This window comes from Mustela putorius, unplaced genomic scaffold (assembly GCF_011764305.1).
Source record: "Mustela putorius furo isolate JIRA1106 unplaced genomic scaffold, ASM1176430v1.1 tig00000224_pilon_pilon_pilon, whole genome shotgun sequence".
Lineage (NCBI taxonomy): Eukaryota > Metazoa > Chordata > Mammalia > Carnivora > Mustelidae > Mustela > Mustela putorius.
In genome coordinates this window covers 32,606,333-32,630,798 of record NW_025421321.1, presented here as the reverse complement: position 1 = coordinate 32,630,798, position 24,466 = coordinate 32,606,333, and the positions used below count along the sequence as shown (strand labels likewise).

The 24,466-nt window shown below is 36.6% G+C and overlaps 2 protein-coding genes across 11 annotated transcripts in view; one reads left to right on the top strand and one right to left on the bottom strand.

Annotated features, from left to right (window-relative positions):
* The window catches only part of VPS54 (VPS54 subunit of GARP complex), a 97,449-nt gene extending 74,327 nt beyond the window's left edge, over positions 1-23,122 (top strand). For 5 of the 6 annotated variants that reach the window (XM_004742064.3, XM_045077904.1, XM_004742061.3 and 2 more), the window contains 3 exons: positions 15,789-15,896; positions 18,000-18,094; positions 21,715-23,122. In XM_004742064.3, coding sequence (XP_004742121.1) covers positions 15,789-15,896; positions 18,000-18,094; positions 21,715-21,820 — 309 coding nt within the window. In that variant the 3' untranslated portion in view covers positions 21,821-23,122. Of the gene's footprint in view, positions 1-15,788; positions 15,897-16,019; positions 16,046-17,999; positions 18,095-21,714 lie in introns of those variants that run through there. The other variant, XM_045077905.1, reaches the window with a different exon arrangement.
* A 600-nt stretch (positions 23,123-23,722) lies between these two features.
* UGP2 (UDP-glucose pyrophosphorylase 2) overlaps positions 23,723-24,466 on the bottom strand; it is a 69,272-nt gene continuing 68,528 nt past the window's right edge. For all 5 annotated transcript variants that reach the window (XM_004742057.3, XM_045077907.1, XM_004742056.3 and 2 more), the window contains one exon: positions 23,723-24,179. In XM_004742057.3, the coding sequence (XP_004742114.1) occupies positions 24,072-24,179 (108 nt within the window). In that variant the 3' untranslated portion in view covers positions 23,723-24,071. The remainder of the gene's footprint in view (positions 24,180-24,466) is intronic.

Sequence of the window (24,466 nt, the reverse complement as noted above, 5' to 3'; positions counted from 1 at the left end):
ACTTCCTCATATCAGGGAGATCATATGATAGTTGTCTTTCTCGGATTGACTTATTTCGCTAAGCATAATACCCTCTAGTTCCATTCACTTCATCGCAAATGGCAAGATTTCATTTCTTTTAATGGCTGCGTAGTATTCCATTGTGTGTGTGTGTGTGTGTGTGTGTGTGTATATATATATATAAAACCTATTCTTTATCGATTCATCTGTTGATGGACATCTAGGTTCTTTTCATAGTTTGGCTATTGTGGACATTGCTGCTATAAACATTCGGGTGCATGTGCCCCTTCTGATCACTACATTTATATCTTTAGGGTAAATACCCAGTAGTGTAATTACTGGGTCGTAGGGTAGCTCTGTTTTCAACTTTTTGAGGAACCTCCATGCTGGTTGCACCAGCTTGCATTCCCACCAACAGTGTAGGAAGGTTCCCCTTTCTTCACATCTTCGCCAGCACCTGTCATTTCCTGACTTGTTAATTGAATTTTATTTTTTTAAGATTTATTTATTTGACAGACAGAGATCACAAGTAGGCAGAGAGGCAGGCAGAGAGAGAAGAAGGGAAGCAGGCTCCCCGCTGATCAGAGAGCCTGATGTAGGGCTCAATCCCAGGATCCTGGGATCATGAACTGAGCCAAAGGCAGAGGCTTTAACCCACTGAACCACCCAGGCGCCCCTAACTTGTTAATTTTAGCCATTCTGACTGGTGTGATGTGGTATCTCATTGTTGTTTGATTTGTATTTCCCTGATGCCAAGTGATGTGGAGGAATTTTACATGTGTCTGTTGGCCATCTGGATGTCTTTTTGGCAGAAATGTCTGTTCATGTCCTCTGCCCATTTTTTGATTGGATTATTTGTTCTTTGGGTGTTGAGTTTGATAAGTTCTTTTTTTTTTTTCTTTCCTATTTTTTTTTAAATTTTTAATTTTTTATAAACATATATTTTTATCCCCAGGGGTACAGGTCTGTGAATCGCCAGGTTTACACACTTCACAGCACTCACCAAAGCACATACCCTCCCCAATGTCCATAACCCCTTCCCCCTTCTCTCAACCCCCGTCCCCCCACCAACCCTCAGTTTGTTTTGTGAGATTAAGAGTCACTTATGGTTTGTCTCCCTCCCAATCCCATCTTGTTTCATTGATTCTTCTCCTACCCACTTAAGCCCCCATGTTGCATCACCACTTCCTCATATCAGGGAGATCATATGATAGTTGTCTTTCTCTGCTTGACTTATTTCGCTAAGCATGATACGCTCTAGTTCCATCCATGCTGTCGCAAATGGCAAGATTTCATTTCTTTTGATGGCTGCATAGTATTCCATTGTGTATATATACCACATCTTCTTTTTTTTTTTTTTTAAAGATTTTATTTATTTATTTGTCAGAGAGAGAGGGAGAGGGAGCAAGCACAGGCGGACAGAATGGCAGGCAGAGGCAGAGGGAGAAGCAGGCTCCCCGCCGAGCAAGGAGCCCGATGTGGGACTCGATCCCAGGACGCTGGGATCATGACCAGAACTGAAGGCAGCTGCTTAACCAACGTCCTATACCACCAGGTGTCCCTATACCACATCTTCTTTATCCATTCATCTGTTGATGGACATCTAGGCTTTTTCCATAGTTTGGCTATTGTGGACATTGCTGCTATAAACATTCGGGTGCACGTGCCCCTTTGGATCACTACCTTTGTATCTTTAGGGTAAATACCCAGTAGTGCAATTGCTGGGTCATAGGGCGAGTTTGATAAGTTCTTTATAGATTTTGGATACTAGCCCTTTATCTGATATGTCATTTGCAAATATCTTCTCCCATTCTGTCAGTTGTCTTTTGGTTTTGTTAACTGTTTCATTTGCTGTGCAAAAGCTTTTGATCTTGATGAAGTCCCAATAGTTCATTTTTGCCCGTGCTTCTTTGCCTTTGGCGATGTTCCCAGGAAGAAGTTGTTGTGGCTGAGTTCGAAGAGGTTGCTGCCTGTGTTCTCCTCAAGGATTTTGATGGATTCCTTTCTCACATTGAGGTTCTTCATCCATTTTGAGTCTGTGTGGTGTAAGGAAACGGTCCAGTTTCATTTTTCTGCATATGGCTGTCCCAATTTTCTGAACACCATTTGTTGAAGAGACTCTTTATTCCATTGGACATTCTTTCCTGCTGTGTCAAAGATTAGTTGACCATAGAGTTGAGGGTCTATTTATGGGCTCTCTATTCTTCCATTGATCTGTGTGCCTGTTTCTGTGCCAGTATCATACTGTCTTGATGATGACAGCTTTGTAATAGAGTTTGAATTGTGGAATTGTGATGCCACCAACTTTGGCTTTCTTTTTCAGCATTCCTCTGGCTATTCGAGGTCTTTTATGGTTCCATATAAATTTTAGGATTATTTGTTCCATTTCTTTGAAATAAATGGATGGGATTTTGATAGGAATTGCATTAAATGTGTATGCTTTAGGTAGCATACACATATTCACAGTATTTGCTCTTCCAGTCCATGAGCATGGAACATTTTTCCATTTCTTTTTGTCTTCCTCAATTTTTTTCATGAATTCTTTATAGTTTTCTGAGTACAGATTCTTTGCCTCTTTGGTTAGGTTTATTCCTAGGTATCTTACAGGTTTGGGTGCAATTGTAAATGGGATTGACTCCTTAATTTCTCTTTCTTCTGTCTTGTTGTTGGTGTATAGAAATGCAGCTGATTTCTGTGCATTGATTTTATATCCTGACAAGTTACTGAATTCCTGTACAAGTTCTAGCAGATTTGGAGTGGAGTCTTTTGGGTTTCCCACATATAGTATCGTATCATCTGCAAAGAGTGATAGTTTGACTTCTTCTTTGCCGATTTGGATGCCTTTAATTTCTTTTTGTTGTCTGATTGCTAAGTCTAGGACTTCTAGTACTGTGTTGAATACCAGTGGTGATAATGGACATCCCTGCCATATTCCTGACATTACGGAAAAGCTCTCAGTTTTTCTCCATTGAGAATGATATTTGCGGTGGGTTTTTCATAGATGGCTTTGATGATATTAAGGTATGTATCCCTACACTTTGCAGAGTTTTGATCCGGAAAAGATGCTGCACTTTGTCGAATGCTTTTTCAGCATCTATTGAGAGTATCATATGGTTCTTGTTCTTTCTTTTATTAATGTATTTTATCACATTGATTGCGGATATTGAACCAACCTTGCAGCCCTGGAATAAATCCCACCTGGTTGTGGTGAATAACCCTTTTAATATACTGTTGGACCCTATTGGCTAGTATTTTGGTGAGAATTTTTGCATCTGTGTTCATCAAGGATATTGGTCTGTATTTCTCTTTTTTGATGGGATCCTTGTCTGGTTTTGGGATCAAGGTGATGCTGGCCTCATAAAATGAGTTTGGAAGTTTTCCTTCCATTTCTATTTTTGGAACAGTTTCAGGAGAATATGAATTAATTCTTCTTTAAATGTTTGGTAGAATTCCCCTGGGAAGCCATCTGGCCCTGGGCTCTTGTTTGTTGGGAGATTTTTTTTTTTTTAAAGATTTTATTATTTATTTGACAGAGATCACAAGCAGGCAGAGAGGCAGGCAGAGAGAGAGGAAGGGAAGCAGGCTTCGCTGCGGAGCAGAGAGCCCGATGCGGGGCTTGATCCCAGGACCCTGAGATCATGACCTGAGCTGAAGGCAGAGGCTTTAACCCCCTGAGCCACCCAGGCGCCCCTGTTGGGAGATTTTTGATGACTACTTCAATCACCTTACTGATGACTACTTCAATCACCTTACTGGTTATGGGTCTGTTTAGGTTTCTGTTTCTTCCTGATTCACTGGTGGTAGTTTATATGTCTCTAGGAATGCATCCATTTCTTCCAGATTGTCAAATTTGCTGGTGTATAGTTGCTCATAATATATTCTTATAATTGTTTGTATTTTTTTGGTGTTGGTTGTCATCTCTCCTCTTTCATTCATGATTTTATTTATTTGGGTCCTTTCTCTTTTTTTTTTGATAAGTCTGGCCAGGGGTTTATCAATCTTATTAATTCTTCCAGAGAACCAGCTCCTTGTTTTATTGATTTGTTCTGTTGTTTTTTTTTTTATTTCTATTTCATTGATTTCTACTCTGATCTTTATTATTTCTCTTCTGCTGCTGGGTTTAGGCTTTATTTGCTGTTCTTTCTCCCTCTCCTTTAAGTATAGGTTTAGGTTGTGTACTTGAGACTTTCTTGTTTCTTGAGAAAGGCTTGTTCTGTTATATATTTTCCTCTCAGGACTGCCTTTGCTGTGTCCCACAGATTTTGAACAGTTGTGTTTTCATTATCATTTGTTTCCATGAATTTTTAAAATTCTTCTTTAATTTCCTGTTTGACCCATTCATTTTTTAGAAGAATGCTCTTTAGTTTCCACGTATTTGGATTCTTTCCTAATTTCCTCCTGTAATTGAGTTCTACTTCAGAGCACTGTGGTCTGAAAATATGCAGGGAATGATCCCAATCTTTTGATACCAGTTGAGACCTGATTTAGAACCTGGGATGTGATCTGTTCTGGAGAATGTTCCTATGCACTAGAGAAGAATGTGTATTCTGTTGCTTTGGGATGGAGTGTTCTGTATATATCTGTGATGTCCATCTTGTCCAGTGTGTCATTTAAGGCCTTTATTTCCTTGTTGATCTTTTGCTTGGATCATCTGTTCATTTCAGTGAGGGGAGTGTTAAAGTCCCCTACTATTATTATATTATTGTCAATGTGTTTCTTTGATTTTATTAAATGGTTTATGTAGTTGGCTGCTCCCATGTTAGGGGCATAGATATTTAAAATTGTTAGATCTTCTTGTTGGACAGACCCTTTGAGTATGATATAGTATCCTTCCTCATCTCTTATAGTTTTTGGCTTAAAATCTAATTGATCCTGATACAAGGATTGCCACCCCAGCTTTATTTTGATGTCCATTAGCATAGTAAATTGTTTTCCACCCCCTCACTTTAAATCTGGAGGTGTCTTTGGATCTAAAACGAGTTTCTTGTAGACAGCATATTGATTTTTTTTTTTAATCCATTCTGATACCCTGTGTCTTTTGATTGGGACATTTAGCTCATTAACATTCAGGGTAATTATTGAGAGATACGTATTTAGTGCCATTATATTGCCTGTAAGGTGACTGTTACTGTATATTGTCTCTGTTCCTTTCTGATATACTACTTTTAGGGTCTCTCTTTGCTTAGTGGACCCCTTTCAATATTTCCTGTAGAACTGGTTTGGTGTTTACCAATTCTTTTAGTTTTTGTTTGTCCTGGAAGCTTTTTATCTCTCCTTCTATTTTCAGTGATAGCCTAGCTGGATATAGTATTCTTGGCTGCATGTTTTTCTCGTTTAGTGCTCTGAATATATCATGCCAGCCCTTTTTGGCCTGCCAGGTCTCTGTGGATAAGTCTGTTGCCAATCTAATGTTTTTGCCATTGTATGTTACAGACTTCTTTTCCTGGGCTGCTTTCAGGATTTTCTCTTTGTCGCCAAGACTTGTAACATTTACTATTAGGTGACAGGGTGTGGACCTATTCTTACTGATTTTGAGCAGGGTTCTCTGTGCCTCCTGAATTTTGATGCTTGTTCTCTTTGCCATATTATAAAAATTCTTTACAATAATTCTCTCCAGTTTACCTTCTTCTCCCCCTCTCTTTCTTCTTCTGGAATCCCAATTGTTCTAATGTTGTTTCGTCTTAATGGTATCACTTTTCTCTCAAATTCTCCCTTCGTGGTCCAGTAATTGTTTGTCTCTCTTTTGTTCAGCTTCTTTATTCTCTGTCATTTGGTCTTCTTTATCACTAATTCTTTCTTCTGCCTCATTTATCCTAGTAGTAAGAGCCTTCATTTTTGATTTCACCTCATTAATAGCTTTTTTAATTTCAACTTGGTTAGATTTTAGTTCCTTTATTTTTCCAGAAAGGGCTTTTATTTTTCCAGACAGGGTTTCTCTAATATCTTCTATGCATTTTCAAGCCTGGCTAGCACCTTGAGAATTGTCATTCTGAACTCTAGATCTGACATATTACCTATGTCCATATTGATTAGGTCCCTGGCCTTTGCTACTGCATCTTGTTCTTTTTTCTGTGGTGGGTTTTTCTGCCTTGTCATTTTATCCTGATAAGAATATATGAAGGAGCGAATAAAATATAAAAGGGTGGCGAAGGCCCCAATAAAATGTGCTTAAACCAAATCAGAGGAGACCCCAAATCATGGGCGGAAGAAAGAGGGTAAAAACAGGTTCAGAAAAATAAAAAAAAAAATTTAAAAGAGAAAAAGAAAATAAAGAAAAAATATAAAAAGAAAAAATATATATATTAGATTGGTGAATAGAATAGGTTCACCCACTTAATTTTGGGAGTATTTTGGTCTCTTAGAAGAAACTACCTCCTAAAATTTTAAAGAATGAAAAACGTATATAAGCGTAAATATGATGAAGGGATGGAATATGACTGTAAAGATGAAAAAAAAATTTAATTTCTAAAAAAGGAGTTGATAAGATTGTTGATAAGTTGATAAGATATGAAGTTGATAAGATAAAATAAAGTGGAGAGAATTTGCTCAGGCTGTAGACTAGAATAAAACCCTGTGCTAGATTTAGGGCATATTTTGATCTATCAGAGGAAGTTGTATCCCAAATTTTTTTAGAAGAAAAAAACCCCTATGTGTACATAAAAAATAAAGTTAGATACCATGAAGGATAAAATGTTAATATAATAATGAAGGTTCAAAAAAATTTTTTTGAAAGATATTAAGATAAACTAGTTAAAAAATGTTAAAGGAAGAAAGGGTAAAAGTTTAAAAAAATTTAGAAGATAAAAATAAAATTAAGAAAAATTTAATTAACTTTGCAAGACTAAAGAATCATAGGGAGAAAGCCATGAATTCCATTCTTTGCTTTCTCCTCCTCTGGAATTCCGCTGTTTTCCTTGGTAAGTGAACTTGTTCGTTGCTGGACTTCATGCTATTCTTGGGGAGGGGCCTGTTGTAATGATTTTCAAGTGTTTTTGCCTGAGGCGGAATTGCACTTCCCTTATCAGGGGCCAGGCTAAGTAATCCGCTCGGGTTCGGGGTTCGCTTTTGGGATCTTTTGTTCCCTGAAGGCTTTTCCGTAGTTCTGGAGGATGGGAATGAAAATGGCGGCCTTCCAGTCTCTGGCCCAGAGGAGCCGAGAGCTGGGGCCCCACTCCTCAGTGCACCCTCCAAGAAAAGCGCTCAGTCACTCCTGTCTCCCTGGCCTCTGGCTGCGCTCTGAGCTCACCCAGCCCGTGACCAAGCGTCTTTGTCTCTGGCACACAGCCCTGCCTGGAGTCTCCGAACCCCGCAGATCTCTGAGCTCTTCCAGGGGAGTCTCCCCGATCTTGTTGGGTCCCCCCTCAGAGAGCAGTGACCTGTGCTATGGATCGAGCTCACTCCTCAGCTCTGTCTCTGTAGCTGGCTTCCCTACTCTAATACCTGTGAGCTCTGCGACTCTCAGACACCCCCGATCCTTCTGTGACCCCATGGCACCTGAGACCACCCTGTCCCCGCGTGGGCTTCACCCCTGTTTAGCCTCTGGAGTGATGTCCCTCAGTGGAGCAGACTTTTAAAAGTTTTGGTTTTGTACTCCGATGCTCCGCTGCTTGCCGGGAGCCCCCCCCCCCCCCCCCGCAGTCTATCTTCCTTTCACTTTGGATTCACTTCTCCACCGGCCGGACCTTTTAGAAAGTGGTCAACTGTCTGCTTCTAGAATGGCTGCTCCTCTTCTCTTTGATCTCCCGTTGGATTTGTAGATGTTTGGAATGGTTTGATAAGCTATCTACCTGATCTGCTACCTGATGTCATCTCAGCCTGCTACTTCTCTGCCATCTTGACTCCTCCCGCAGGAATTCTCTATTTTTATGGTTGCCAAGTACAAACTAAATTCAAAAGCAGTACTGTTACCCCAGTTTTCCTTTTTGATACATGGCCTTCTTCTGTCTACCAGAAGTTAATAAATAATACACCGTGACTACTCTAAAGGAGTTTACCATCTATTACAGGAGGGGAGATGGTCGGGGGATGAGTTAAATGGTTTATGGGGATTAAGGAAGGCACTTGTGATCAGCCACAGGTATCGTATGTAAGTGATGAATCACTAAATTCTACACCTGAAACTAATATTAGACTGTATGTTAACTAATCGCATTCAAATAAAGATTTGGAGAAAATTGATGAGCTAATTTTTAAGGAAGAAGTTTACCAGGGCACCTGAGTGGCTCAGTCAGTTAAGCGTCTGCCTTCAGCGCAGGTCGTGGTCCTGGAATTGAATCCCGCATCAGGGAGCCTGCTTCTCCCTCTCCTGCCTGCTTCTCTGCCTACCTATGCTCTCTATCTCTCTGTCAAATAAATAAATAAAATCTTTTAAAAAAGAGAGAGAGAAAGAAAAGTTTACTATCCAACAAGGCAGAGGGTTGTAAGTACCTGATAGTGTCAAATAAGGTAAATGTTAAATAGTGAAACTAGTAATAAGCTCTGGAGTATAATGAAGCAAAACCAAAAAAGTGCCAGTACTCAAATCCATGATTTATTCTGTGGGTTTTTTTTGTTGTTGTTGTTGTTGTTTGGTTGGTTGGTTTACCAAGAATTAGGACTGTGGCTTGAGTTTCTCCTGTGACGATTTTATTTATTTATTTATTAATCTATTGGTAAAGAAAAAGAATTATTTAATGAGCTTTCCATGTATTTATCACCTTTATGTAACAGTCACATTTTGCTTTTTTTGCTAAAATATTTTTTTATTTTTTTAAGATTTATTTATCTTAGAGAGCACTACCAGGGTGGGTGGAGAACAGAAGGAGAGAATCTCAAGCAGACTTCCTGCTGTGCACAGAGCTGGAATGCAGGGCTTGATCTCACAACCCTAAATCATGACCTCAGCCAAAATCAGGAGTTGGGTGCCTAACCTACTGAGCCACCTTGTTGCCCCATAAAATATTTTGTAATAAATGTGAGGCATATGATATTTCAGCCCTGAATAAGTCAGTTATGTATGTCTAAAAACTGAAACTTTCTTACATATTCATGCTACCAAATCACACTTAACAAAATTAACAATAATTCCTTAATATCATCTAATGCATATTCCTATTTAAAATTTATCAGTTATCCCAAAATGTCAATAACTTGTTTGAACAAGGGTTTCTATAGTTTACATACAGCATTTAGTTATTATGTGTCTTAAGTCTTACAAACTTTAAATATACTCCTCCCCATTATTTTTAATGTCAAGAATGTGCCTAGTCTTTAGAACTTAGTATTTTCACTACTATATTCCTACTGAGACTTCTGTTACCTTGACCTATTACATTCTCCCAGTTAACAAGTCTCTGTTTGCCACTCCCTCCCCTAGTTGCTTTTATGGGTTACCCAGGAGTTTAGCTCTGTTTTTAATTCATCCCAGGATAACAGACAGTGTTTGGTTTGGGCTAAACCTCTTAATTTTAGCTTTTTATTTTCTTACCTGAAAATTTAATTTGGAGAAAGAAGGATAACACAGTAATATAGGCTGATTCTAAAAAGCTAGTAAGTGATGGTACCATTGCTTGGATAGAATGAAACATAAACATCTAATTATACTGGCTAAACTAATGTCCCAGCTGTCATTTATTCCTGTATTCATTCTTTCATTCATTCATTCAGGAAATTAAATTGTGTTAGGTAACTGGGATACATAAGGTGAAGAAGTCTTCACTATTGTCCCTCAAATAGTAAACTATCTAATAAGAAAAGTATATCAATAATTATACCAGAAGGTGGAATATGGAAAGAGCCGAAATAAGGAATCTCTTTTGTGCTATTAGAGCTTTTAATGCTTTGGAAGAGCTGGTTGCCAGCTGAGGAGGGAGATCTGGGAACACTTTATGGATGAGGCATGCATGTTAAGTCTTGCTTTTAAAGATCGCTATGGTTAGGGTAAACAAAGTTGAGGTAAAGAGGTGTTTTGAATTGGCAGCATTGTAGGTAGGAATCATAAGGGGGAAGATCAGTGTCAGGGATTTGGAGTCAGGTAGACCTAAGTTCATGTTTGTCCCAGATAAGCCATTAAAGCACCTTGGGCAAATTAATCTCCTTAAACCTCAGTTTCTGTCTTTAAATAGGGAAAATAATAGAGCCTTATAAAGTTGTAGTAAGGATTAATGAGATAATATTTATGTGGAGTGCTTTTCTTTTATCATATGTCTTCCTATAGCAAGTTTCCAGTAAATGTTGACTGCTAATGCTTTTGTTGTTGTTAAAATAACAGAGGTAAGTTATTCTATTTAGCTAATGTTTTAGGGTGGTTGAACTGAGGAATGGGAGATATGTTGGAAAGACAGTGAAGAGTTTTTGCTACCAGTGGAAAGCTGATGGATTTAAGTCCAGCTTATAGACGTATAATTTATGTTCAGTAAGATTTACCCTTTCTAAATACGTAGTTTACTAACTTTAACCTGTGTGGTAGTAGAACTACCACAATCAAGATATAGAACAGTTCCATCACTGTTAAACACTCTCTCAGGCGCTTTTGCTGTCACTTCTCTCCCCACATCCAAAACCTTGACAACCACTGATCTGATTTTCATCTGCTGTTTTAAAAATTCATATATGCATTTATAGGTGGGTACATGTTCTATTTCTTTTGTGTAAATACCTTGGATTAAATTGATGGTTGTATAAAAGTATAAAACTTCATGATATCTTTATAAAAAACTGCCACATTTTTTTTCATGTGTTTTACCAATTGCTTAGACTCTGCTAATGGTGGTATAGGAATGTGAATGAAACATTCATACCATTTTTCCCCTACTTGTGATATATGAGAGTTCTAGGGGCTCTTCATCCTCACCAGCACTTTCTCTGTTTGTTTTTTAAAATTAGTACTCTAGTAGGTCTGTATGGAGTGATAACTCATTGTGGTTTTAGTTTACATAATAACTTATATGTTGAGCATCTTTTCATGTATTGGTTTTCACCTGTCTTTTCTATGGTAGCATGTTCAGACTTTTGGCTAATTTTTAAAAATTGGGTTATTGAGTTGTGAGAGAGTTCTATATATTCTTGATACAAGTCCTTTATCAAATATGTGTTTTGTAAGTATTTCCTTCCAGTCTGTCACTTATCTTTTCATTTTCTTAACAGTGTCATAGAAAGAACAGTTTTAAATTTTGATGAGTTCCAGTTTCATTTTTTCTTTTATCATTCATGCTTCTTGTTGTCCTAAGAAATTTTTGTATAACCCACATTACAAAGATGATTCTGTGTTTTCTTCTGAAGGATTTATTACTTCAGGCTTTATATGTATATTTGTTATCCATTTCTAGTTGATTTTTGTATATCGTGCAGAATATGAGTCAGTGTTCTTTTTTCTGGATAGTTCCAGAACCTTTTTTTGAAAAGACTGTCCTTTCTCCATTGGCACTTTTGTTGAAAATCAATTGACTTTTTTCCTGTGGGTCTATTTTCGGACTCTCTATTCTGTTCCATTGGTCTGTTTTAGACCAATTCCATGTCTTAATGTCTTAACTGCTGTAGCATTATTAAAAGTCTTGAAATCAGGTTAAGTCCTTGGATGTTAAGTCTTCTCAATGTTCCAACCCCTCTTCCAGTGGTAGCCAACCTCTACGTTGATTGGTTTTTGATCCTGGGCTTAAAGGTATTTTTTTGTTTCTATTCCTCACAACCCTGGGAATAAAGAAATTGGTGCCCTTTCTCTGTGACTTTACATTTTTGCTTTAAGAGGAGGGTGCACGGAAGTGGGCAGTTCTTGTTCCTTTTCTCTAGTGGTGGCCAGTCACCTCCTGCTTGTCTGTGAGAATGATTCTGTGGTCTCCAGTTCTGACCCCAGTATTGTTTGTGAGGACCTTTTGGATACCCATGGAGGAGAACTTGTGAGTGAGTGCATACTTTCCGTGTGGCCAGTGTTCTCATTTATTATAAATATATAGTAGTCCATAATTGGCCCTTGGGAATTTGTTAAAATGTTGTTTTATTTCTATTTGTTTCTGTGGTGGTCATCTCTTCTTCCTGTGCTCTGGCAAAGTGAGACAGTTCCTGTGTCCCATCTTTCCTCAGTGGGGCTTGTCACTCTTTGGAATTAGTTCCTTTGTTTCCTGGGACCTCTGTTGTCCGATGGGTTCAAGAAAAGTTCTGATTTTGTAAGTTATTACAGTTTTTTCTTGTGGTGAGGGTAGTAGAATATTCTTTTACAGCTTTCTAAATTTTAAACAGAAGTAGAACCCAAAAGTTTTTAAAATAACAAATCATAGGATTAGAATTGTACTTTAGTAGTATTTATCAGACAGTACATAGAATGGATTTGAGGTGATACAGCATGTCATCTGTTTGGAATACTTTCACTTAATTTTTTTCATTTGAAGACTCAGCAGTCCAGGTGTACTGCTCGGGAAGCCATCTCTGCTGTTGCCTAAATGTCTTCACCCATATTTTTGGAGCATGCAGAGCCCACTTTCTGGAATACCAGCCAGCTTTTAGGCTGTCAGCTCCCCAGAGCGCTTGGTCTCTGACTCATCTTTGTACACTCCAGCTAGCATAGCATCTGACACATTGTTCAGTCGTACACATTCATATACATATATACACACACTCATATACCTACATACCTATGTACATACTTACACACATATATGTACACATATATACCTATATACTTAATAATTACATAAGTGTGTATATATGCAGATATAAACACACATTTAAGAAAATATGTATCCAGAGTTTCTTATGTACCAGGCAGTTTTATTAAATGTTTGTTGACCTTATATCTGGACTCATTAAAATGTGACTACATTTTTTCAGGTAAGAAGTATTGAAGATTTCACCTCGGGCAGTGTTTCTTAGCTGAGACAGTTTTTTCCCCTGAGGACATTCAGAAGTGTTGGGAACATTTTTGGTCGTCACAGTTTGGGAAGTGGAACAATATTGGTAGCTAGTGAGTAGAGGTGAGGAATGCTACTGAACATTCTACAATACACAGGATAGCCCTCCCAACAAAGAATAAGATAGCCCAAAATGTTGGTAGTTAGAGGATGAGAAACTCTGACCTAGAATACTAACTTGCAAAATAATCTGAAAGTACATTGATGGCACTCAGTCACCAACTCAATACAAGGAACCAAGGATAAGGAGGAATAAAAACTGAGGTGAAGATTTTCAGTCTATGTGAGCAGGAGGATTATGAAACCAGCAGTAGTAATGGAAACGGGAAGGAGGAGCATGTTTGAAAAAGTTCATGATAAACTCATTTATGGTGTGGAACATTGAGGAGATGGGTGACTGAAATTTAATGAAGTGTTTCAAGACTAAAGATACATTAGAAGTTGTTAGATTGAGATTGATAAGAGAGAAAGGGGATAAAGGGGAGTTAAGATTAAAGAAGCTTTTGCACTTAGGAGACAGGATACAGAAGAGAGGAAAGTCAGGAAGGGAGGAAACTCAGGAAAACACTACATTATCTGAGGACCAAGGACAGAGCAATGAGGAAGGAGAACTAGGAAAGTCACTAAATTTGGAAGTTAGGATGCTTTAGTGATTTTTGCAGAAATTTCAGAAAATTGTTAATAGTGGAGGCAGGTGGTTTGGGTAGTGGCTAGAACCAGATTTTAAGGGTTGAGAATTAAAAAGTACAGTATCAAGTTTCGGTGCCTGAAGAAATGATGGTGAAGGTAAAATGGAAAGAATAGTATCTTTAGGGCAGGCAGGGGTGGAGGAAGGTTTTGAGGCTGTACTAGTTACCTAGAGCTGCCATAACAAATTACCAAAGACTGAGTGGCTTTAAAACCACAGAAATGTATTCTCTCATAATTCTGGAGGCAGAAGTCCTGAATCAAAGTGTTGTTAACCATGCTTCCTCTAAAGGCTCTAGCAAAGAGTATTTCCTGCCTCTTCCTGGCTTCTGGTGCTTGTCAGTTGCTGGCATTCTTTGGCTTGTTAATGTGTCATTCCGATTTCTGCCTCTGTCTTCACGTGGTCATTTTCCTTCTCTGCGTCTATGTCTGAATTTCCTTCTCTTTTCTTTTATAAAGACACCAGTCCTTGGATTTAGGTCCCGCTCTCTTCTGGTATGACCTTTTAAGATTCTAAGTGAACATGAATTTTGGGGGGATACTATTCATCCCAGTACAAGTGGTATTTAAAATATAGGGATGTTATCATAATGAGATAACTACTTCATACCCACTAAGATGCCTAAATTAAAAAGGCAGACAATAACTAGTGTTGGTTGAGGATATGGAGAAATTGGATCCCTCATATACTGCTGAGTAGGACTGTAAAACAATATAGCTACTTTGGAAAAAACTTTTGTATTTTGTCAAAAGATTAAAGTTAACCATATGACCCAGTAATTCCACTTCTGGGTATACACCCAAAAGAATTGAAAACAACTTGCCCACATAAAAACGAGTGTTCACGGCATTATTATTCATAATAGCCAAAAAGTGGAAAGAGCCCAAATGTTCATCAGTTAATGATTGGACAAATTACGGTATATTCGTACAGTAGAATGTCATGCAACCCTAAAAAGGATGAAGTTTCGATGCATGTTAACAATGTGGATGAATCTTGAAAGCATTATGCTAAGTGAAAGAAGCCAGTCACAAAAAGCCATACATTGTGTGATTACATTTATGGATATTAGTGGTTGCCAGGAGCTGAGGGGAGGGGTCAGGTGGAGTGACTGCTAATGGTTATGGGTTTCTTTTGAGGTGATGAAAATGTTCAGAAATTAACGATGATGGTTGTATAACTCTGAGTTTATTAAAAACTAGCTAACTGAATACTTTAAACAGATGAACTTTTTATGCTATGTGAATCATATCTTAAAGCTGTTGTTAACAAAAAAGATAAGGATGTTTTATGTATTTCTAGGCTGGAGAAAGGTAAAATCTATATGGTCACAAGTTTGCTTATTTTGGGCCCAGTCACATGATGACTTCTGCATGGTCCTGCTAAGAGCAGTATATTGGAATTCATCCTTTTAAAAAACTATATAAGATTAGTACATTAAATTATATAGCCCAGATTTGTCTTATAAATAAAAATAGTTTATAAGTTAAGTTGTGAATTGTAAAATATGGGCCAAAGATGGTTATCTGAATGATACTAGTATATTATCCCAAATGTAAGGATAGTAAAAATGAATTTACCTAAGTTTAAATTTTCAGTATAGGTCATTCTGAAAAAAGGCTTCCTCTACCATAGTTAAGATAAATGTGATTACTAATTGGCCTACCTACAAAAGAAAAGGAAAATTTTAATTCTACCAGACTCCTGTTGACTTGATATGATCATGTTGACACACTCTGAAAATCATGCTTAAAAAATAATGTTAATATGGAGGGCCTACTTGAAAGATTCATCATTGTATATCGAGCCAGACTGGTAGCTAACATTTTTTGTGTACTTACTTTGTATCAAGCATTGTTTTGTGTTCTTTTAAGTCCTTACAGCAAGGCCTTTGAAATCTAGAGAAATGAAGTAACTTGCCCAGTATCACATTGCTAAGACTCTGAAGGGCTGGGATTTGTACCCAAACAAAGTCTGTCTTAAGAGAAGCAGCCTGTGTTCTTTAGCCACTAATTTTGCTGGATTCATCAAAGTAGATTAGGATATTTAATGAAAAGTTCTTGAGATTTGCATGAGTGGCATAGATCATAGTTGAAGTGTAAGCTTCAACTCTATTAGAGTTAGGCATGTAAGGGCTGAAACATATGTCTGAGGGAATAGTGGGGACAATAAACAATCCAGAGGACATGAATATAATTCTCACTATTTTCCCCTGCCAGTACGAGGTGAAAGCTCCCGTTCCTTCTGCCTGTTTCAGGAATATTTGTAAGCAAATGGCAAAAATGCATGAAGCTATATTTGATCTTCTTCCAGAAGAACAAACACAAGTGAGTAGTAATTCCTAACACTACTTTTTTATATATAACATATGCATGCAGAATTGGAATGTTTTTACATACTTTTGGTACAGTTAAGCCTAGTTCTTACTCCAATATGATTATGTTTTTCAGCTGTTACATTGACCTGTGGAACATAGGTAAAAATTTCTTGATTTCAAAGTGCCCCTAGCTCCAACAGGCCAGAGCAGTAACTGCTCTGCTCTGTGTCAGCAGTTATAAAAAGCAGATTTTTCATTTGGCCATTGAGTATCAGAAATGCTGGATTCTACTTAGATTGTTCAGTACATTATCAGTTTGAAAATCAGAGTTAGCATTTTTCAACTGTAAAATATGTTGCTGTTATTATAATCCAAATGGGAAAGTAGAAGAATTAGTGATGGAATTAATGAGATGACACATAAAGTAACTCAGTCAATATACTTCATTAATATTTGTTACATCAGTGTAAGTGATCAGTAGTAGGCATAACCAGAAAAATAGCAAAATGGGTAGTCTTTGGCACTTCTTACCTATGAAGTATCCACCCTTTGTCCTGATTGTCTTCCCCTACATGAGTGTTATCAGAGTTCTCTTCACTGTTCACCAACCCTCCTACCTCAACCCCCAACTTGCTTGGTTCCCCTTTCCTGGTACTTTAAAGATTCTTTTTTTTCCAATCTTCTTTACCCACCTTAGCTTGTTCCCTCTATACCAGGTTATCTCATTCAGGCCTAGTTGGAGAATGATAGTGTTAGAATACAAGCCTAGTTGTACGGTTGATGAGTTTTCCCAGGGATTTTTGGTATTTAGACAAGTTTGTTTCTTGAGTTTGCCTCAAATTAATTAGGTACATGGGAGTGGTATTTGGGAGCAAAAGGTAGCTTTCTTAGTATCTTTTGCCTATTCTATCTCCTACTGCTTTCCTTTCCCATACCACCTCAGACTTCCATCCTACAGTAGCTCTTACTGTTTTTCTTCATGTTTCCCTAGGTTTTCATTAATCATTCCAAACTCATGATGAAATATCATCCAACTCATTTGAGGCTCACTAAGAATTGAGAAGGAGCTATAATATATGGAGCTCCCACTGGGTCTCTTTTTTCTTTCTCATTACTTCCTAGTCAAGCCATTCTTCTCATTGCAAGTGTAAGATCTCACACCTCTGACATTCTGACCTTGTGGATTTGTCATCCAAGTTCTAATTATGGCCAGGTCAGGGAGCTGGGCATACAGGTAGTCCATGTGTTTTTATCTACATCATCATTTAAAGGGAACTCTTGTCAGAGCTGGGTAAGAATTCGATTTTATATCAATATTGAATACTAGTAGTTCCACAAAACTACCATAGATGACATTATATATATTTTTCCCTATTGAAAATCAGTGTTACTCTAAAAAATTGTTTCCAAAGATTAAATATATATAGCTTCAGGTCAGGTATTTCCCACATAAGTTTTGAGCCTTTACATCAAATATCTGCATACAGGGGCAACAAAATAATTTCTAGTAATTGTACCAGTTTAGAAGGATGAAAGTATCTTTGCCTCTTACCATTGTGGCCTTTTTTTTCCCTATCAAATTCATATTTAATATATTGCAGAATTCTCTATTTCTTTTTGCCTGTCATGGTTGATCCCCTCATATATCCTAGAGGACTTCTAAGGGGCAGAAAGGCAGTGATAAAACATATCATTAAGGGGAAAACAAGCTTTTATCCAAAAATGTAGAAAAATTATACTAAAATAGGAACTAGGGGCGCCTGGGTAAGGCCTCGGGGTCATGATCCCAGGGTTTTGGGATCGAGCCCCGCATTGGGCTCTCTGCTCGGCGGGGATCCTGCTTCCTCCTATCTCTCTCTGCCTACCTCTCTGCCTACTTGTGATCTCTCTCTCTGTCAAATAAATAAATAAAATCTTTAAAAAAAAAAAAAAGCAACTAAATACCTTAGAGGAGCTTCTTAAAAGTATACTTAAAAGTATATGCCAAAGCAAAGATTTTTTTAAAAATTTTAAAAATTTTTCTTCAAATAATACTGATTTGATACTGATAACTCAGATGCTTATGTCTTCTATTTCAGTAGAGCGTTAAGAAACCATTTTTTTTCTTCTCCAGATGTTATTTTTAAGAATTAATGCAAGTTATAAACTCCACTTGAAAAAGCAGTTATCTCATTTAAATGTGATAAATGATGGAGGACCTCAAAATGGGTATGTTTTCAAAATATTTTTACTGGGTGCTCCTGTGCTGGATTGCTTGATTGGTTTTTATTCATTATGCTGTCCTTTTCTACCGTATATCCTTTTCCACTATGTCGGACCCCCACAATGGTAAAGTCAGCAACTTTTTGCCTTTTTTCTCTGTGGAGAAGATATCTGTATCTGCCTATCTGCCTTTCTACATTAAAGTGTTTTATAAATGGTCCATTACTTAAAATGTCTGTTTTGAGGCACTGTGGGTCAGCACCTCCTTATGTTACCCAGTAGTCTCTCCCTATGTGGACAGGACTCAAAGTCCTACTTTGTAGTTGTGTGACCACTAAAAGGTCCACTAGAAGTTAAGTAACTTCTGCCTTATTCATAAAATGAGAAAGATAAAATTTGCTTTAAAGTCTTCCAAAGGGTCACAAAAAATAAAGTATAAGTGTACATGTCCATTTTATTGTAAGCTGTTGAACAAAATATATGTATTATTGGTGAGATAATTTAATTATGTAAGAGAAAACAAAATTTAGAATCAGAAAACTTGGGTTAAGTTCCGCTGCTTACTAGCTATGTTACTTTAGGTAAATCGCTTACACACTTTGCGCTTTTATTTTCTTAAATTTGAAAATAGAGATAATGGTAAAAAGTACCATAACAAGATTTTTGTGAGGAGCAACATAGATAAAGATATGGGAAAAAGATTATACAAAATGCAAAAGCACTAATCATGAAGCTACACCTTAATAGGATTTCCTTAGTGGTAGCTGTTCCATGGATTTTTGAGGAATAAGATATTTTATTCCCTGTTAAGTTTCAGGCTTAAACTTCATACTTATAGGAACAAATGAAAAAAAGTATTTTGGAGTCAGAAATTGGTCCTCTACAATAAAACAAGTACACTGAATTGATTTTGCAAGAAATATTTGGAAGCTTCAGACTGCTGAATCTGTTGGCCATGCTGAACTTTTTGATGCAAAAATCTGATTCTCTCGATTATTATCTTGTTTTTCTCTCTCTTTTTTTAGAATTGTTATTTTCAAAAATTTCAGAGCCACAGAGAAGTTTAAGGACAGTTTATGAACACCAGATATCTCTCAGAAACTCTTTTTTAAAAACTAATATTTTTAAGCCCCACTCCTCTCATATATAACGTTTTCTTTTAGTCCCATAGCTAAATCTGGGTTGGTTGGTTTTTCTGACCAAAAGTTCCGAAGCATCCAGGCTAACTCATTACGTATTATTTTCTTTGTTAATATAGCTATTTGGGGGTTGAACCACCTTAGTGATTTCACTGTCACATACTTTTAAAGACACTAATTCTGTGTAAGTCAGTTCATGCCTCTGAGTAATCCCTTGAATTATGGAATTCTCTGAAAATTAATCTCTAGACTCTAGCCAAAGACATAGCAAACTACCTGCTTAAAAGAAATTTTTGTTCTTGGGATGGCTTTCCCCTGCTCATGCTCTCTCAAATAAATAAAATCTTAAAAAAATACAACAACAAAAAAACCAAAAACCAACATTCCAGATTAACTGAAGTGTCCCTTGACCCCATCTCCAGTCACATTCTCTTTGCCCCAACTCATAATCAATATTTTTAATAAATTTGGTCTGCATTCTTTCAGTCCTTCACATTATCTCTGTATCTTAAAAAAGTAGGTAGTACTCTTTTATAAACTTAATTTACTTATATGGTATATTGTATATACACTGCTTACTTTTTTCTACTCAGCATTGTAACTGGTTTGATATATAGGAATTGTCTATTTTTTTTTTTACTGCTTTTTATTCTCCCACATGAAACAACCATATTTAATATAGTCATTTCTCCAAATGATAGATTCCTAGGTCATTACTTTTTTCCATTACAGCTATGCCACAGTGAAGATCTATATACATATCTAATAGTGTGACCATTTTGGGGGGGTATATATACAAGTTGGTCAGAGCATATGTACATTCTCACTCTACTAGGTATTGTGAGAATATTCTCCAAAGTGGTTGTACAATGCTTCCAAACATTTGCTGTTAGATTTTTAAATGGTTGCCAGTGGTATCTTGTTTTGATTTGCATTTCCTAATGTTTGTCATCTTTTCATATATTTATTAGTCATTTATTAGTGTTCTTATCTGACTTTTCCTGTTCATTTTCTCTGCCCATTTTTCTCTTGGGTATTATTTTTCTTGTGTGGATTTTAGTTTTGCTTATGCCCTAATCAAACTAATCCTTTGTTAGTTATACATGTTGTAAATATCTTTTATGTTAAACAATTTTCAACTTTGATAAAACTCAGGAAATATTTTTAAGTGGAGAATTAAATGCTAATTTTATGCTTAGTTTTTAGTGTGAGAACCTTGCCTTAGAAAGGTTTTGTTCTTTTTTGAGCTGTTGCTATCAGTTTTAGTGTGCTTAATTGACCATACTATCTATCACAAGTATAATTTTGAATCTTTTAAAAATACCTGAATTAGATGTTTTAAATGAAAAATATGATCCTCATTAAATTCTGCCATGTGATAAGAGATAAAACATTAAGTACATAAGTCTAAAAGCATTTTATAAATTGGACTCGTAGTACAAACATTGAGGGTGCTTCTAATACCTTTGTCCCATGTACTCTAGCAATCCAGAACTTATGTGTTCATTAAAATACTGAAGCTGGCTTTCCTCTTCTCTTTTACAAACTACTAAATCAGGGTCTATTTATTCCTCGATGGGCCAGTCCCTATTTTATATGCATGGAGCTTTAGTATTTATTTATCCGAGTGTTGTTTCCTGGAATGTCCTTTCAAGTATGGACATTAATGTGACAGCTCAGTACTCAAAAGTGTAAGACTTTGTTTTTTCATCTAGTGTTGCTGGATGTATCAGGTTTTGTATCTAGTAATAACATATACATGAATCTCAGCTTTCATTTAACTCCTTTGGATGTCACTCTGGAAACCTTATCTTTCTTTCACTTGATTTCTTTAGTCATATACATGTACAGTTGATCCTTGAACAATGCAGAGGTTGAGGGCACCCACACCCCTTGCAGTAGAAAATCCACATGTAATTTTTGACTTTGCAGAAACCTAACTAATAATACCCACTGTTGACTGGAAGCCTTATCATTAACAACAAGAGTTGATTAACATATTTTGTATGTTATATACTGTGTTGTTGTAGTAAAGCTGGGAAAAGGTTTTGAAAATCATAATAGTACATTTCATGCTGTACCATGTCAAAAAATATCTGTAAATAGACCTGTGCAGTTCAAACCCTGATGTTCAAGAGTCAACTGTATACTGTAGTGACAACTTACCAAAGAAACATCTTAATGTATTATTGTTCTATTTTATTTCATATTGTTTTAAGATAAATCTATTTTATTAGGCAGAATTATGAAACCCAGTCCAGCCTGCACTAGTTTATTCTTTTTCAAGATATTCATTGTTGAAAGAGAGCACTCTAACTATCTGATAGCAGAAATCCTGCTAAGAAACATACTGACATTTGGTCCCTAGGAAATCTGAATTTTAAATAATAGTCTCGGCAGTTAGAATAAGACTGACTCTATGAACATTGCTTCTTTAATTATGCAGTAGAAAGTGAGATTAAAAATAGTTTTCTCTCCAATGTCTAGGTTGGTCACAGCAGATGTAGCTTTTTACACTGGAAATCTTCAAGCCTTAAAAGGTCTTAAAGATTTGGACCTAAATATGTCCGAGATCTGGGAACAGAAGAGGTGATGACATACTGGAAAACTGGGTAGCTCATCTGACCATGGGATGTGTATATTTATGAAGAAAATGTGGATGCCTGTGATTTAAGAACTGAACCTCGAACCCAAAGTGAACTGGAATAGGGGAAGGGGAAAAGGAAAGTATCAGTGTTGGGAAACTGGGATTCAGTGGGATCTACAAGGAATGCCATTTTTATGCTTCCTTCAGTGAGGAGTAACTGATCAGGTGTCTATAACATTTTTCATTCTCTCTGGAAACAGACTCAGGTTTCTTTGGACCAAATCCAAAAGAACACATAGCTGTAACACAGCTGTAGTTGACTAGAATGCTCTGTATACTTTATATTAAAAAATGCTTTGCATTTCTTCCAGTGCAATGAAATTCATATGGTGTCCCACCTTATTTAATGATGGTACAATTTAAAATATTAAAATCTTAGTCAACCTCTGTAGAAAGTTTTCTCTATGAAAGTAAAGCTGTTTGAAAAATTATTTTTTTACAGATCTTTCTATAAAAAATAAACATCTTTTGATTGCTTGGATTTAGAAATTCAATTTTTGTTTTAGTGACCAATGTCAAGTTTCAGGCCTTGGGTGTCGCATATTTAATCTTTCTACCACCACTGTATGTCAACTGAGTAAAGCCTTCCAGAGTAGTCTAAATACTTGAAAGTTTGATCACAGTAATAATTAAAGAATAAGATACTGGCATTTATTTATGCAACTACTAATTTAAATACTTTTCAGAAGTGGTATATGAAAGGCTGCAGTTTAATAGCTGTATTTTTATAAAAGTATCTATGAAGGGTTGGTTTGTGGGGCTTTTTTTTCCTTTTTATTTCTAGCAAATGGTAAGAATACATTTTCATATATTCTGCCTATTTATGAGTTTTCATTTTAACATTTAGATAACATATGAAATATGGCCCCCTTGGGTTCTTGTTTTTAAAAAAGTTACTTTTGACGTGTATATGAACAAAGACCAGGAAGAAAACAGAACTTTTAAAATATAGGCTGCTGTGTTGGGGTCAGAAATATAAGGTGACGAGTAAGTTATTTAAAGATTTTATAATACCTACCTTCAAAAATAGAATCAGCAGCACTCTACAAATGAAAGTGCCTGTGCCTCACCTCATACCAGGATCTTGCCTAAACCCTGTCAGAGTGCCTAACCTTGTGGTGATTATGTACAATGAAATAGTCTTATTTTGTGCTCTTCCATTTCTTAAAAGGAAAGCCTGTTTTCTTTATCATTACTAAGGTATGTCATTGGTTCTTAAACTGTCTAAAATAAAGCTGTAAAAAATTACCAGACTTTATAAGGCAACTTTTTTTTAATAGTATACAGGAAACTTTAAATTACAAGCAGCCTACTCAAAAACAAGTATGGAAAAATTAGAAAATGTAATTAATCTTTAGAGAAAAGCCACAAATTAAACTATCAGCAGAACTGATTTGAAAGGTTATTCGTGAATATTTTCAGTCACACCAAGAATGCTTTGGGGAAAGGGAACTTTTTATAAAGTTATACCTCCACCCCATCATACTAGAGAACAAGGATGTCAAAGAAATACCCTACCTCTACCCACCCCCAAACTCTTGAGCTGGGAAAAGAAACATCACTTTATTTGTTTTAATAAATGGAGAGTCTGTGGAAAGCATGGCAGGCATCCCAGGCTTAGGACTAGATGATAGGTACTAAATACCTTCAGGTTTAATTCCCATGGAAAGAATGATGTGGTTAAGTTTCTTAGAAAAGCAAAAATTAGATGTGTTAGGTAACTGGCCAGTGAGTACTTAAATATTTCAAGAGCAAATCTTCCAACTGGTTCAGTAACTGTTTTGCAAGAATAAACCGTTTTTCATAAACTATTTACTAAGGTTAGCAGTGAAAGTGTACATGTGCACATGGATTGCCTCACAGCTTTATTTTTGAAAATCACTAGCAATTCAAAGTGACCGTCACTGAGGCCGCAGTTAAAAGATGTTCCATTAGAGCTGCCCCAGTTTTAAGATTAAATAGTATTGCACTTTAAGATGAACTTTCAGGGTCCTCTTCAAAGAAGAAAAATATTGCTTCCATCTGTGCTTTTCTTCGACTAAAAGCATACTGCAAAAAAAAACTACTTTAAAAATTAATACTGCAGGGTACAGTAACATAGTAAAGTACCTGCTGATTTTAGAATCCTAGAGAACATTTCATTATAAGAAACTGTTTAGCCCATAATTAGTATGAAGTGTACACAGTATTTTTCATTTCAGTGGTCCAAGATACGAAGGTTCCCTGATACAATCTTGTTCTCTAATACTGCTCCAGGTGGGATGTCGATTCGGTCACCGTGATTTGCAATGATGATAACTGTTCCCTATGTGACAGGGAAGACAAAACAGAATATATTTAAAACTGCAGCTGAAATGCAACTGATTTTCTTACAATTACCAAATTTATGTAGAACTCCATTTAGAATGTAGCATTTGTACATATAGCAATATTAAACATGAAAAATAATAGGTTAAGGAAAATTATATAATGTGTCCCTCTAGGAATCCTGGCAGTAGTTCTGGAGACCTTGCCTCTGTATCAGAGGTGGTACTAGAAGTGAGAAGTAGACCCTATGCCACAGCATAACTGGCCCTTTGAAAGAACTACCTG